Raw genomic sequence first — 14,611 nt, 5'->3', positions numbered from 1 at the left:
CCGTGCCGGAGAGTGAATGCCTAGAGGGGCGTGACTAAGTATTCACCCGATCCGACCAGGGTCGCACGACGGCATACGACGCCAGTGCACCAAGGAGGAACCGAGCAGAGGGACCAGGTGCTACTCCAGGACAGACCCCGGACACGGCTGTTGACCCACACAGGGGAATACAGGAACAGGCTGGTAGGCTGGCACACAGACTGGAGGGTATAGGCAGGCACGACTGGTATGCAGGCAGGCGGGTATGCAGGCAGGGGGGTAAAGGCAAGCACAACTAGAGTGCAGACAGGGAGGCACTAGCAGGTAGGAACACAGGCGGGATAGGACCCAGTACACACCGGGACTCAGGAACAATACAGGCAGAGGGTTACAGGCAAGCACAGCTAGAGTGCAGACAAGGCTGAGCAGGGAGGACAGGGCTCTGTTCACACGGAACAGACAGGAAGGGAAAGACAGAGCCAGATACTCACACAGTACTTGCAGAGACAACAAGCAGGAGTTAGGTACGAGTTCAGACTCTGCAGAAAAAGGAAGGGAACGGACATAGAGGCAAAACAGGTAAAGGACAGGAGAGAGTTCAGACTGGAACTGAGTGTACGGAGGAGACCGACACTGCAGAGGGATACAGGAGCGGGTCTGGGAATACGGCCCCCAGAGAGGCGGAACGAACAGGCAAGGAGCGTGTTAAGACAGGTCAGACAAGATACAGGAACGGGTCTAGGTAATCGGCCCCTAGAAGGCAGGAGGAACAGGCTAGGAGCGTGTTCAGACAGGACAGACAAGAGAACACAGAAAGGACTCAGTTCAGACACGGGAACTAATACCGAAAAGCAGGAGACATACAGGACTCAGTTCAGACACGGGAGCTGATACTGCAAAGCAGGAGACATACAGGACTCAGTTCAGACACGGGAGCTGATACCGCAAAGCAGAAGACATACAGGACTCAGTTCAGACAGGCCTGGAAATACAGCCTCCAGGAAAGGCAGACAAGGAAACAAAGAACGGGACCTGGCACCTTCAGAGTGCAAGCACACACTGAAGGAAACACTATGCACAGGCCGGGATAGAAGGGAGCTGCTGAGCTATATACCAAGTGACAGACAGCAATAGGCTGAGGACGCACAAGGGGTGTGACCCACAGCAGGTACAAAAGGCAGGAAGTGATCGGGCGCCGCCCTTAAGCAGCAGAAACAGACACAAACAGACAGCATGGAGGGAAGCCAGAGAGACATTCTGGACAGGAGATCAAGTGCGCCCTCTTGCACAGTGGGAGATGGACCACCATGCAAGGACGCCGCCAGGTATGTTACACCCTATATGATGGTCGTAGTGTTGTCACACAGCTTCCCTATATGATGGTCGTAGTGTTGTCACACAGCTTCCTTATATGATGGTCGTAGTGTTGTCACACAGCTTCCCTATATGATGGTCGCAGTGTTGTCACACACCTTCCCTATATGATGGTCGTAGTGTTGTCACACAGCTTCCCTATATGATGGTCGTAGTGTTGTCACACACCTTCCCTATATGATGGTCGCAGTGTTGTCACACACCTTCCCTATATGATGGTCGTAGTGTTGTCACACACCTTCCCTATATGATGGTCGCAGTGTTGGCACACACCTTCCCTATATGATGGTCGTAGTGTTGTCACACACCTTCCCTATATGATGGTCGCAGTGTTGTCACACACCTTCCCTATATGATGGTCGCAGTGTTGTCACACACCTTCCCTATATGATGGTCGCAGTGTTGTCACACACCTTCCCTATATGATGGTCGTAGTGTTGTCACACACCTTCCCTATATGATGGTCGTAGTGTTGTCACACAGCTTCCCTATATGATGGTCGCAGTGTTGTCACACACCTTCCCTATATAATGGTCGTAGTGTTGTCACACACCTTCCCTATATGATGGTCGCAGTGTTGTCACACAGCTTCCCTATATAATGGTCGTAGTGTTGTCACACACCTTCCCTATATGGTGGTCGCAGTGTTGTCACACACCTTCCCTATATGATGGTCGCAGTGTTGTCACACACCTTCCCTATATGATGGTCGTAGTGTTGTCACACAGCTTCCCTATATAATGGTCGTAGTGTTGTCACACACCTTCCCTATATGGTGGTCGCAGTGTTGTCACACACCTTCCCTATATGATGGTCGCAGTGTTGTCACACACCTTCCCTATATGATGGTCGCAGTGTTGTCACACACCTTCCCTATATGATGGTCGTAGTGTTGTCACACACCTTCCCTATATGATGGTCGTAGTGTTGTCACACAGCTTCCCTATATGATGGTCGCAGTGTTGTCACACACCTTCCCTATATAATGGTCGTAGTGTTGTCACACACCTTCCCTATATGATGGTCATAGTGTTGTCACACACCTTCCCTATATGATGGTCGTAGTGTTGTCACACAGCTTCCCTATATGATGGTCGCAGTGTTGTCACACACCTTCCCTATATGATGGTCGCAGTGTTGTCACACACCTTCCCTATGTGATGGTCGTAGTGTTGTCACACAGCTTCCCTATATGATGGTCGTAGTGTTGTCACACACCTTCCCTATATGATGGTCGTAGTGTTGTCACACACCTTCCCTATATGATGGTCGTAGTGTTGTCACACAGCTTCCCTATATGATGGTCGCAGTGTTGTCACACACCTTCCCTATATGATGGTCGCAGTGTTGTCACACACCTTCCCTATGTGATGGTCGTAGTGTTGTCACACAGCTTCCCTATATGATGGTCGTAGTGTTGTCACACACCTTCCCTATATGATGGTCGTAGTGTTGTCACACAGCTTCCCTATATGATGGTCGCAGTGTTGTCACACACCTTCCCTATATGATGGTCGTAGTGTTGTCACACAGCTTCCCTATATGATGGTCGCAGTGTTGTCACACACCTTCCCTATATGATGGTCGCAGTGTTGTCACACACCTTCCCTATATGATGGTCGCAGTGTTGTCACACAGCTTCCCTATATGATGGTCGTAGTGTTGTCACACACCTTCCCTATATGATGGTCGCAGTGTTGTCACACACCTTCCCTATATGATGGTCGTAGTGTTGTCACACACCTTCCCTATATGATGGTCGTAGTGTTGTCACACAGCTTCCCTATATGATGGTCGCAGTGTTGTCACACACCTTCCCTATATGATGGTCGTAGTGTTGTCACACACCTTCCCTATATGATGGTCGCAGTGTTGTCACACACCTTCCCTATGAAATGGTCGTATGTGTTGCACATTGTGTTACATTGTATCACTCATGTTCTACGTTACAGTTGTGTTGTTACTTTTCGCTTTATTCGCTTCTTGTGAAATCCCCGTCCTGTCCTTGAATCTCCTCCTCTATATTTTACGGCTTCGCTTCCAGTCTGTCTCTTGTAGGGTGAATGGGGTGATTTATAAATAACATTTTCTGTCCCCCGGGATTTGTCAGACTGTTTTATATCAGACGTTCAGATATCGCTTATATCAGCAGCTGAAATGCAGGAACATTCTCGGGCAGCTTTCCAGAACATGTTGTAATCAGCTCCTCATTATATAAAGAGATCACGGCCGAGGGCGACCACCACTAGTGGGCGCTCTTCCCGTCCTCACACTGATGGCTCGCTGGTCTGCGTTTCTATACAGTGTTATTATCCCCTCCATCCACTCTTCTTTTTCCTTTACTTCTATGTGGCAGTTTGCACTGTACCTCTGGAATTTTACTTATGAACCAGGAAGAACTGGATGAACAGGTCTTAAAATGGTTATCTAGTATTAGAAAATCATAGCATCACCCCTTTCCACAGGTTGTGTCTGGTATTGCAACTTAGCCACATCCACTTTAATAGAGCTGATCTGCAATACCAGACACAACCTGTAGACATCTATGGCGCTGTGTCTGAAGGAGAGCAGTCCTGTCACAATGCCTCCAGAGTCATCAACATAGAAGTCAGTGTAGTAGAGCTCAGATCTCTGGGAGCTAATTTCTATTACCATTAGCGTTGTAGTCGGAAAGGAGTAAAATGACTGGACTTGCGCAATAAGAAAAATCCGCTGCTCATTCTCAAATTTTAGCGCCACCTTTGTCTACAGGTTGCATGTGGTATTGCAGCCTAGTTCTTTCCACTTCCATGAAGCTGAGCTGCAATACCGGACACAAATTGTTGACAGGGGTGGAGATATTTTGGAGAGAAATCAGCTGTTTTTCTATCCCTCAAAAGGGTTTTCTGGTTTTGGAAATCTCCTTTTCCCCATCTGTTTTTTTTTTTTTAATAATCAAAATTTTCTTTACTCACCCTCCCCAGGTCCATTGCAGAATCTGCCCGAGTTGACAGCACTGCAGCCAATCAGTGAGCTCAGCGACTCTAGCAAAGCTGTTGATTGGCTGTCAAGGGGATGTCAAAGCTGCAGACAATAACAGACACCAGGAGGAGCAGCAGTGACATAGTGCTGGACCTGTGGAGGGTGGATAAGGCACAATTTGTTTTTATAAAACAGTCTTCAGCCTTAGAAGAATCCAGAAAACCCCTTTAAAGAGAGCAGAGTATCAAACCTCTCTTCTGAAATGGGTTTACGAGTGGGACAGCCCCTCTCTTTTGGGACAGCCCCTCTCTTTTGGGACAGCCCCTCTCTTTTAGCCCCTGTATGGGGGGGAGTTCATCCGCTCATGCCCCCCTCTTGGTGTTTTAATTCTGTTACTGTTTCTTTAACGGAATCTCCGCACTTACATTGTTACTTTTCATAATAATATTCCTCCTTTCTTAGATGTGAGCGCCTCCGACTATTTTAAGGCTGCAGACAGTGTTTAATTTTACTCCTTTCTTCTTCTGGAGACGGCATTGCGGCATCTCCAGGATAACGCTCTGGTGTTATTCAGCCGCAGATGAGCTGCACGCTCCAATCAATCTTATGTTACCTCCGGCAAAGCAGCAGGCGCCTCCGATCTGCAGCAAATGTATTTCTAATGGGCTTGTGGTCTGCCGGTCGTTGGGGCGCTGTGCTGCCGCCGGGTGCTGGAACCGAACAGTACACCGCTCCGTCTGCAGAGCATGAGCCATCAGGAGTCGCATATACTGCCCCACGTATACAATGGGTTCCCTGACATTAGACCTCAGCGTAGACCCTACAGGAGCTTTTCTAGTTTTCTGTCCATAAAGTTTTTCGAAGTAGACATCAAAGCCGACAGATTGTAGAACTGCAACTTTTTCTTCCGTGATTTCCTCCTTTTTTTTTTTTGCTATTTTTTCTTTTGCGTCTTTTTTTTTTCAATCTCTTTCCCGCTTTTTGTTCATCTTCACTGTGAGCGCGGCCGGACAATTCCCGATGTTTTCTCCTAATTCATCATTTGTAACTTTTTGAAAAGTCGCACAGTTTTGGCACAAATGAATTCCACTTCGCTCCCGTAATGTATTTTTTTTTTCTAGTTTGCAACATATCGTGGCCTAAAAAGGCAGAAGACAAGCAAAAGAGCAAAAACAAAAGACCAACTCATCATTGCACTTTACTCGTTTTGTTTCGTTTTGGAATATTTTAGCAGAACTTTTTGCACTAAAAAGTTGCAAAACTGGTTGAAGACAGAATTAAAGAGGATTTTTTATTTTGTGCAAAGTTCATGATGACCTCGGCACGAAGCTTCTTCTCCCCGTCAGTGAAAGGAAACATTCTTATATAGGGAGTGGGCATTAAAAATAAACCGGTCCTAATGACCCAAGTGTATATCTCATGTAGGTCTGTGGACCCCGATGCAAAAATTAGACCTGGGCCCCTGCTTGCATACTAATCAGATGCATGGACCCCTGTAGTGTTCTAAATCCCATAAAGACTTATGTGTTTCTATAATGTCCCCCAACCTGAGCCTCTTCCTGGTATAATGTCCCCATCCTGTCCCCTTCCTGGTATAATGTCCCCATCCTGTCCCCTTCCTGGTATAATGTCCCCATCCTGTCCCCTTCCTGGTATAATGTCCCCATCCTGGCCCCTTCCTGGTATAATGTCCCCATCCTGGCCCCTTCCTGGTATAATGTCCCCATCCTGGCCCCTTCCTGGTATAATGTCCCCATCCTGGCCCCTTCCTTGTATAATGTACCCATCCTGACTCCTTCCTGGTATAATATCCCCATCCTGACCCCTTCTTGGTATAATGTCCCCATCCTGGCCCCTTCCTGGTATAATGTCCACATCCTGACCCCTTCCTGGTATAATGTCCCCATCCTGACTCCTTCCTGGAATAATATCTCCCTCCTGACCCCTTCTTGGTATAATGTCCCCACCCTGACCCCTTCCTGGTGTAATGTCCCCATCCTGGACCCTTTCCTGTAATAATGTCCCCATCCTGAACCCAGTCCAGTAATAATGTCCCACATCATGGTGTAATGTCCCCATCCTGGCCCCTTCCAGTAATATATGGCCCCCTTCCTGGGTCACTTCCTGGTGTAATTGTTCCATATTGGCCCCTTACAGTAATATGTCCCCCATACTGGGCTACTTCCTGCTGTAATATTCTCCATCCTGAGCCCCTTTCTGAAATAATGTCCCTAATCCTGGGCCCCTTCCTAGTATAATGTCCCCCATTCTAGTATAATGTCCCCATCCAGTCCTCTTTCAGTAATAATGTCTCCTGTCCTGGTATGAAGTCCCCCCTCCTGGGCTCATCCTGTTATGCCACTGTTTGCTTAAGTTTAACACATTTAAGAAAAAAACAAAACGATTCTTCTCACCTTCTCCCAATCCCACGACGTGCGGCATCCTCTTCTATGACCAGACAGTGGCCCGCAGATGACTTCGGCATGCCTGCTGTTGGTGACACATGATGTCACTGCTATGTGCCACCTGTGACTGGTATGCCACCATCAGCTGTCGGCCTGTGATTGGCCGGCAGCATGTATTGCAATGCAGGGACCCGGCGAGTCTCTGCGCCGCAATACATTTCAGCTGAACGTGCATCCTCAGACACACATCCAAATGAAATAGACACTGTCGTCGGAGGACCCTTCTCCCTCAACGGCTCAGTCGTGATCGCACTTTCTACAACCGTTTCGACCGTTATGCCCCTGGGTGGTACCTGTGTATCTGCTCTAAGCTAGGTTTTATTGGTGAACCCCACTACTCCCCAACTCTTTTGAAGTACTGTCCCTTTAAATGTATTTCTAACTCGATGCATTTTATGACTTTTGAGTGAGATTATAAAAATGCACATTTTTTTTCCGACTTAATGCAGAAATATTCACGTCCTATCAGCTCAGGAATAATCACTTATACATGCGCTCTCCAGGGCTCACAGATAAATCTGTACAATTGCCGGCGGCATTACGCACCGCTGATTAGGAAGTGCCGGCGCTCCTGGATTCCTGTTTCCTGCAGAAGATTATTAAAATGTTTCTTATCCGTAATTATTGAGTAAATATGGAAACGTCTGCGTTATCATTAACCCCCTCACGTCCCATCTGATCCCCTGTACTGAGCGGCAGTCATTTCATGTCATTAATTAGTAATATGTTCCATATGTGCACATTATAGAATCTTCTGTATCATCTCCGCCGTCTCCGCTCGTGGACCTGCCACCGGGATCAAGCGATGTCTATTAAACTGACTTATTTATGCAAAAGACATCACGGCATGGACGAGATTACAATTATTACAGTTGGCGCAGATGGGAATCCGGACTCCATATGTGGTAGACGATGGAGTGAGAACATGTGTTCTGTTTACTTACCGTCTGATTATCGCTGTTTTCTCCTTTATTTGATTTTTTTGTTGTTGCTCCGATGGGGACTGTCAGAGCGCAAGGATGGTGCAGGCGCAGGAGCTGAGTCTGCGGCTTCCACAGTGGTTGCCATCTTTGTATTACAGCTTACACTCTTGGGATCAGCGATAACTTCAATGTTTGAAATATACCTGTCATTTCAGGTGACTGTTCAGACTGTCTCATGTGTACATGAAGAATAACACTATTTCTGGCCATTATATGATCTCTATCCTACATTTTTCACCAGTTTTCTCATCTGCAGGCTCTATCTCTAATTTTCAGTTGACTCTGAGCTAGTGGATGGAGATTAGCTGCTATGATGTCTCCTATACCCAGCAGACACAGACAGGAGGGATTCCTGCTCCCCTGTCTCTATATAGCACATGTGGATTCACAGCTACACTGCTCAATACTGCTATATAATATCTTTACACACACAAGTAGTATGGAAGGCATTATGCAGCAATACTGAGCAGTGTAGCTGTAAATCCAGGACTGAAGATAACAAATTTACTAGAAAGCTGCAGCATGTAGATATTATACAGCAGTATTGAGCAGTGTACCTGTGAATCCATGGCAATAATTAGATAAAACATTTACTAGAAAGCAGCACCAACTATGTGCTTCTCTCTGCTCTCTTTACAATGCCAAGATTAGAAATCTCAGAAAGCGGAGATGCAAGAATTTTCCTTTCTGTGAAAGATACTTTTACTGTACAAAAACAGTGAAATATAAAAGAAATTATATATCTATTATAAGTATAAACTTAGTGATCTTTACATTAAATTTAAATGGCCGCTGCCGTTTTAACAAACATCGCAAAATCAATAGAACAAGTGAATATAAGCAAGTTTGTAATATATCCTATCAGAGAAATCTGCTTTTTTCTCAACTTATCGGCCAGTTCTTTCCTCCCTCATCCATCTCCTAAAATTGTTCTTGACTCTAAAAACTAAAGAGACTAAGAAACCAAAGACTGCCAGCTCACTGAGAGATCAGATTACAGCTGCCTATTGAAGTCAATTAAAAAAGGAGGAAAGAGCAGCAGCATGAGGCTTAGTTCCCACGATGCTGAAATGAAGCAGAAATTTTCCTGAGCATTTCTGCATCTCCTTGGCAGAAACATGCATGAGGTTTTTACAAGCGATTTTGACGCATATTTGACGCGTATTTGCATGTGTATTTGCCATGCGTTTTTCCAATGCATTGTATAGGCAAATACGCATGCAGAAACGCACAAGAATTGGTCATGTCTGTATTTTTTCTGCGAGTAAAATCTGCGCAGAAAAAATCTGGACCATGTGCACAGAAACTTGCAGAATGTCATAGGAAGTCATGGGATAAGGTATGCAATGCGTTTCTGGAGCGTTTACGCGCTGCAACTACGCACCAAAATATGCACCAAAAACGCATCGTGGGCACACAGCCTGAGAGTAGCTTTCTAGTAAGTGTTTATTTCACCCAGATCTGGATTCACCGCTACACTGCTCGATACTGCTGTATGATATCTTCCATACTGTTGCTGCTTCTGAACATGTGCTCCATGAAGACAGTGGTGCGGGAGTCAATTATGTCTATGTGTCATATATATGGGAGACATCATAGCAGCTAGTCTCCATCCAATAGCTCAGAGACAACTGAAAAGTATAACTAGAGTTTGCAAATAAGAAAAATGCAGAAAAAAAAGTCATATAATAGCCTGAAATAGTGTTATTCATCATACACAGACATTCTAAAAAAGTGTGAATGTGTGTGGGTGGGAAGGTGAATCCTGGAGGCCAAAATAGGTCAAAAGGGGTTAGATTTGGAATTTATATGATTAATAGCATTTTTCTGTGTATATAGGAAAAAAAACCCTCTTTTTGTATTAGATGCGGTGGCGGCAGTCCTGTCTCTTACTGTATTCTTCGCTCTCTTCTCTTCTAGATGACTTCATGTCCTCACAAGGTTATCTGATCTCAGTGAATACATAGATCTCAGTGCTATTGACCGTCCTCTCCTGTCCTTCTGTGTCTGCAACTGCACTGGAAAACTAGGCATGATTCCTGCGCTCCTCAAACACATGCAGTCCTACATGCTGCCATTCCCCAGATCAGTTCTCCTTTAAGTACAAATTACATCTTAGTATTTACATATATACATGCATTCATAGACTGTTTAGAAAAGGGCTTATTCCGATGAGGACTTTGCATTTTAATTTCTACGTGCCCTTTATCTGAATATTAGGCATTAAAACGATTTCTAAGTTACTGTCCCTTTAAATATGTTTTCCCCTTAATTAAAGTCAACAGGCAGCTCACATCAAGCATGGCTAAACTATTGGACATTTGGGAGTTGTCCCCTTTAAATTTTATTGAACTAAAAAAAATGTTTTTTTACTTGCAGTACCAGTTTCCACCATTTTCATGACAATCATTTTCAATAGATCATAATGCAACAGCGCCCCCTTCAACACATTTTATTAATCTTTATTAGCTTTAGAATGAAGCATCCTATAGAAATTAGAACAATTCTGCTTTTTTTATGCGAAAGAGATAAAAAATATCATTTTAATAAGCATATGTATTAGTTGGAGGAGAAGGTAGCATTTTCCTTTCACAGAAACAGCGCCTTTCTTGTCCAGTGGCTATGTTTGGTATTGCAACTCAACTTTTTCACTTTAATGGGATAAACCTAAAAAACTCAGCACAACTTGTAGTAATAAACGTGCAGCATCTGATGTATAAAGCAATGTTAAGTATAAAAAAAAGCTGCACCCCTCACCCCAGCACCACAGACCTTAGAAACAGCGGAGACCCTGACCAAAGTGGCATTAATCGTTATCCTAAAACAGGCTATCCTTTTACATTTACTAACGTTCTACTCGGCTTTTGATGTTGGATTTGTACTTGTACAGAACAGCTTTACTGCATAAGAAGAGCTGCAGTATAAAGTATGGAGGCGAGACTTATGGATAAAGAAGCAGCCAGAGCCAACTGTCCTGACTGTCTCTGGACTCCTAGGCTAAAAGAAGGGAAGGTTTACAAAACACCACCCAAATGTGGTCATTCTGGAGACGACCGGGGCAATTCCAGGAGGCTTCTGGTTGGGGGTGTCTAAACCATCCACAGAAAGGTTGGCAATATATGGCAATGCCTTGAACCAGAGCAAAGAGGGTTGGGATTTGGATGCTCCGGGTCCCAATTTTGACTTTTCAAAAGTTGGTAGGGGGGCATCTAATGAAGGATGACCAATACACCCCTGAACCCACATTTTTGCCTAAGGGTGTGGAGAAACTGCTGCATTGATTTGGTACTATTATTTAGGTAACTGTCTGGCGGTATTATTTTTGCATTTTTCGACAATGTTGTTTGGATGCCACATGAGGAACTTTATTGTAAAGCAATGGGTGGGGATCATTGGTAGAATTGAATGCACTGGCCACACCTACAAACTTTTCATAAGTCTTTTTCGGAAGATAGAGGATTGCGGTACTTCAACTGTTCCACAATTTTTTTTAGTGTAAATATCCATTCCACTTTTTAATAAGCCACGGCCCCCTGAATGCACCTCTGGGCACCCATAGTCTGTCTCAACAAAGAAAACATTTGGAAGGTTTCTCCAGGAAATTTGCTACCTCTTCCAGGAGTCCGGAACATCTCCCCATTTTATTTTTAGAAGAGTTGGCAAATATGGCAATACTACGAACTTTAGCACAAAGGGTTCGGATTTGAATACTCCGTATCCTGGTTTTGGCTATTAAAAAGTTGGTAGGGGGGCATCAAGTGTTACTACTGAAGGATGACCTAGACACCCCTGATCCGACATTTTTGCCTAAAAAAACAGCTGCGTTGATATGGAACTGCTATTTAGGTAACTGTCTGGCGGTATTATTTTTGCATCTTTCCACAATGTTATTTGAGTGCCACATGGGGAGCTTTATTATGGTGAGTGGGGGTCATTGATAGAATGTAATGCACTGGCTAAGCCTTACCAACTTCTCATAAGTCTTTTTCGGGACATGGAGGATTGCAGTGCTTGAAGGGCTCCACGTATATTTTTAACGTAAATATCCATTCCCCTTTTTAACAGGCGGCGGTCCCCTGAATGCCCCTCTGGATATCGTTTTCTATCTCAAAAAAGATAATGTTTGTGAAGGTTTCTCCAGGAAATTTGCCAACTCTTCCAGAAGTCCCGGACATCTCCTTTTTTTTTTTTTTGGAACAGTTGTCAAGTACACAATGGATCAATAGTTGTTACATATGGATACAATGTATCTGCACGTAACACGCAGACACACAACACATGCCTCATCGGACCCCACGATTTCATAAGACGATCCCATTATACAAACAAATTTAGAATCGCTGATTTTTTTTTCCGAACACCCAGATGTAAAAAAAAAAGAACCTAGAGCTTAATGTCACCAAACATGGAGAGAGGACACCTAATATCTATCATTAGTATCCATAGTAACTGCATTAAGCAAATCAATGTTGATGGTGGTGTCACTGGCATGGGAGGGTACACCTCCCCTCACTCTATCCCACTCTCGCTCTGTTTCTTCCTCGGCTTCTTCTATTTTATTTTTTCACTCTTCTCCTTCTTACTTTTTCTTTCCCCATTGATTTCCCTTCACCTTTTTTTTTTTTTCCCTTTCCCTTTGTCCCTCTTCTCGACCCACAAGGTGAACTCTAGACGTTGACTCCATTTACGATACCTCCGGACCATCAACTCTTGCTTTCTAAGTGCGTGGTTTTGGCAAACGACCTTTCTTTTCTCTTGCCAGAGTCTATTTTTTTTTTTTTTAGTCTCTGATGGAGCAGGACATGAGCAGAAGAGAAGACTTTTATGAAGGCTTCTTCGTGCTTCCTTCCTTCTCCTCGCAACATACTTCATGGGGGATTCCACAGGACAAGATGTGATTGCCTCCAGCTGAGATGTTCGGATAACCTCTCGAAGGGGCTTGGAGGAGGTTTGAGGGACTGAAGAAGGAAGGCACTACTTTGTGTTTGGGGCTACTGGTAGGTGCGTGCCATGCTACCGGACCACCATGAATCTGGATGGACTTGAGATGATAGCAGTCCTGGTGGTCTTAGCCTTGTTTGTAAAAGTTCTGGAGCAGTTTGGCCTTTTCGAACCGGTTGGAGTCGAAGGTAAAGTATAAAATACTCTTCATTCTTCAGATCTTTTCGGAATTGACTCCGGTAAATGATTACTGATCAGATCAGCTGCTACGGAAAAGCTTCAGTGATTCAGTTTTACAATTTGTTTTAATGAGTAAATTCAATTAGAATTGATTGTAGGAAAGTTACAGCAAAGTCCTTAGGATCGGAGAAGTTAATGGATCTGAAGATGTAGCAGGGATGAGTTTGTCAGATGTAGCAGAGCTGATTGTAGCATTTGACTTAACTCATTGTGTTTTTGAGAATTTTGTTTGCCAACGCGACCTTTCGCTAAAGGGTTAAATATCAGATTGTGTTTTTATGTGGTGAAGGATTCGATGGGGTTAAATTCTGAATTGTGCTTTGGACTGGTGTTATTAGGCTACAAAATGTGTAAAAGTTAAAAAAGCACAAGTTTTATATATTTACTATATTTTTTTTATTATTATTATTATTATAATTATTATTATTTATTGCATAAATGATAAATGAACCCACTTTTTTTAATATTCAAAATATTTTTTTTATGTATTGTTGTATATAACAATAACATCCTGGGACATTTCTGTAAATCCTAACTAATTACAGTACTAACTTTTAAGGCTAAAGCTGCAAAGCTACTTGATTGTTTGCACTTACTGTGACTTTGGGGATAAAGTTATGGTCAGACCATGATGATAGAAGAAAACTTTGGACCATGTTGAGCAACCTAGAAATTAGACTGCACGTGATTTGTTGGGAAATTGCATTAAATCCGAGATGCAGGTCTGGAAATTCCACGTGGGGATAAAAGTTTTGATGTAAAAGTTTGGCAACTTTTTTTCTCATAGAAAACAAATTTACTAACATTGGTGCTGTCAACTTAGTGCTGCTTTAGTTCCTCCCCTTGGACTTTCGGGGGCGGTCCAGTACAGCCCAATTATACCCATTGGAGGACAGGGGTTCAGTAAAACTTGATACTTTTCCATGCAAAATTTCGAGAATTGTTTCCAAAAAAGAATCGACACAATTAGAATTTATTAGGAAACAGTGAAGTTGCATCATTGTTGTGGGTTTTCTTTGTTTTTACCAGGAATTATAGATGACATAAAGTTGCCTTGTAGCCTTAGTTTATATGGAGGCACTCGCTTTAATGCTTTAGTGTTAACCACTGTGTGCCGCCATATGGTGCCACAAGAGATTAGAGTTCATCCGATGGAGCGTACCGGGATTTATTCTGTCAAATGTACATGACTTACATATAACAGTACAGTAGGACCCCAGAGAGGTGTATAGGCGCCATTTTTTAGTGTGTGCAACTTACGTTGCATGTGTTTATAGATTATTATCTGCTGTCATGCCAATGCCAATAGATCCACCGTAAAAGGCTGTGAGTGAAATATCTTACATCTAACAGAATTATTTCACTTATGGAAAAGAATGCTGGAAACAAATGTGAAGAATTACATGATACAACGCGTTTCGGTGCGAGGAGCATTCCCTCTTATCTTCTCTCCCTTACTTTTTAAGTATTAATGACCAGAGAGGCCACAAACAGAATAGATTACATAGTGAGAGAGGCCGGGAGACTCATTTCTGTCTGAAGAAGAGAAAGCATTGATTTTCTAACCTTTTTTTATATATTACATTCTTGTCTCATTTTTACACTGCACCTATCGGTATCATTTTTTAACTTAAGTCAGTAGAATACGTGACTACAAGAAACTTTCAA

At 43.6% G+C, this 14,611-nt stretch overlaps 1 protein-coding gene across 6 annotated transcripts in view; it reads left to right on the top strand.

The window, feature by feature from the left end:
• The window catches only part of KCNIP2 (potassium voltage-gated channel interacting protein 2), a 654,874-nt gene that overhangs the window by 409,116 nt on the left and 231,147 nt on the right, over positions 1-14,611 (top strand). Inside the window, exon 1 of one of the 6 annotated variants that reach the window (XM_073684928.1) lies at positions 12,590-12,891. The exons of the other annotated variants lie outside the window; for them this stretch is intronic. Within the exon in view, the coding sequence (XP_073541029.1) occupies positions 12,789-12,891 (103 nt within the window). The 5' untranslated portion in view covers positions 12,590-12,788. Of the gene's footprint in view, positions 1-12,589; positions 12,892-14,611 lie in introns of those variants that run through there. 6 annotated transcript variants of the gene reach the window in all.

Source organism: Phyllobates terribilis, unplaced genomic scaffold (genome assembly GCF_046119375.1).
Source record: "Phyllobates terribilis strain yellow unplaced genomic scaffold, ASM4611937v1 Scaffold_5__5_contigs__length_657084704, whole genome shotgun sequence".
NCBI lineage: Eukaryota > Metazoa > Chordata > Amphibia > Anura > Dendrobatidae > Phyllobates > Phyllobates terribilis.
Note: the sequence above shows the minus strand (reverse complement) of the source record. Positions and strands in the feature narration are given on the sequence as shown.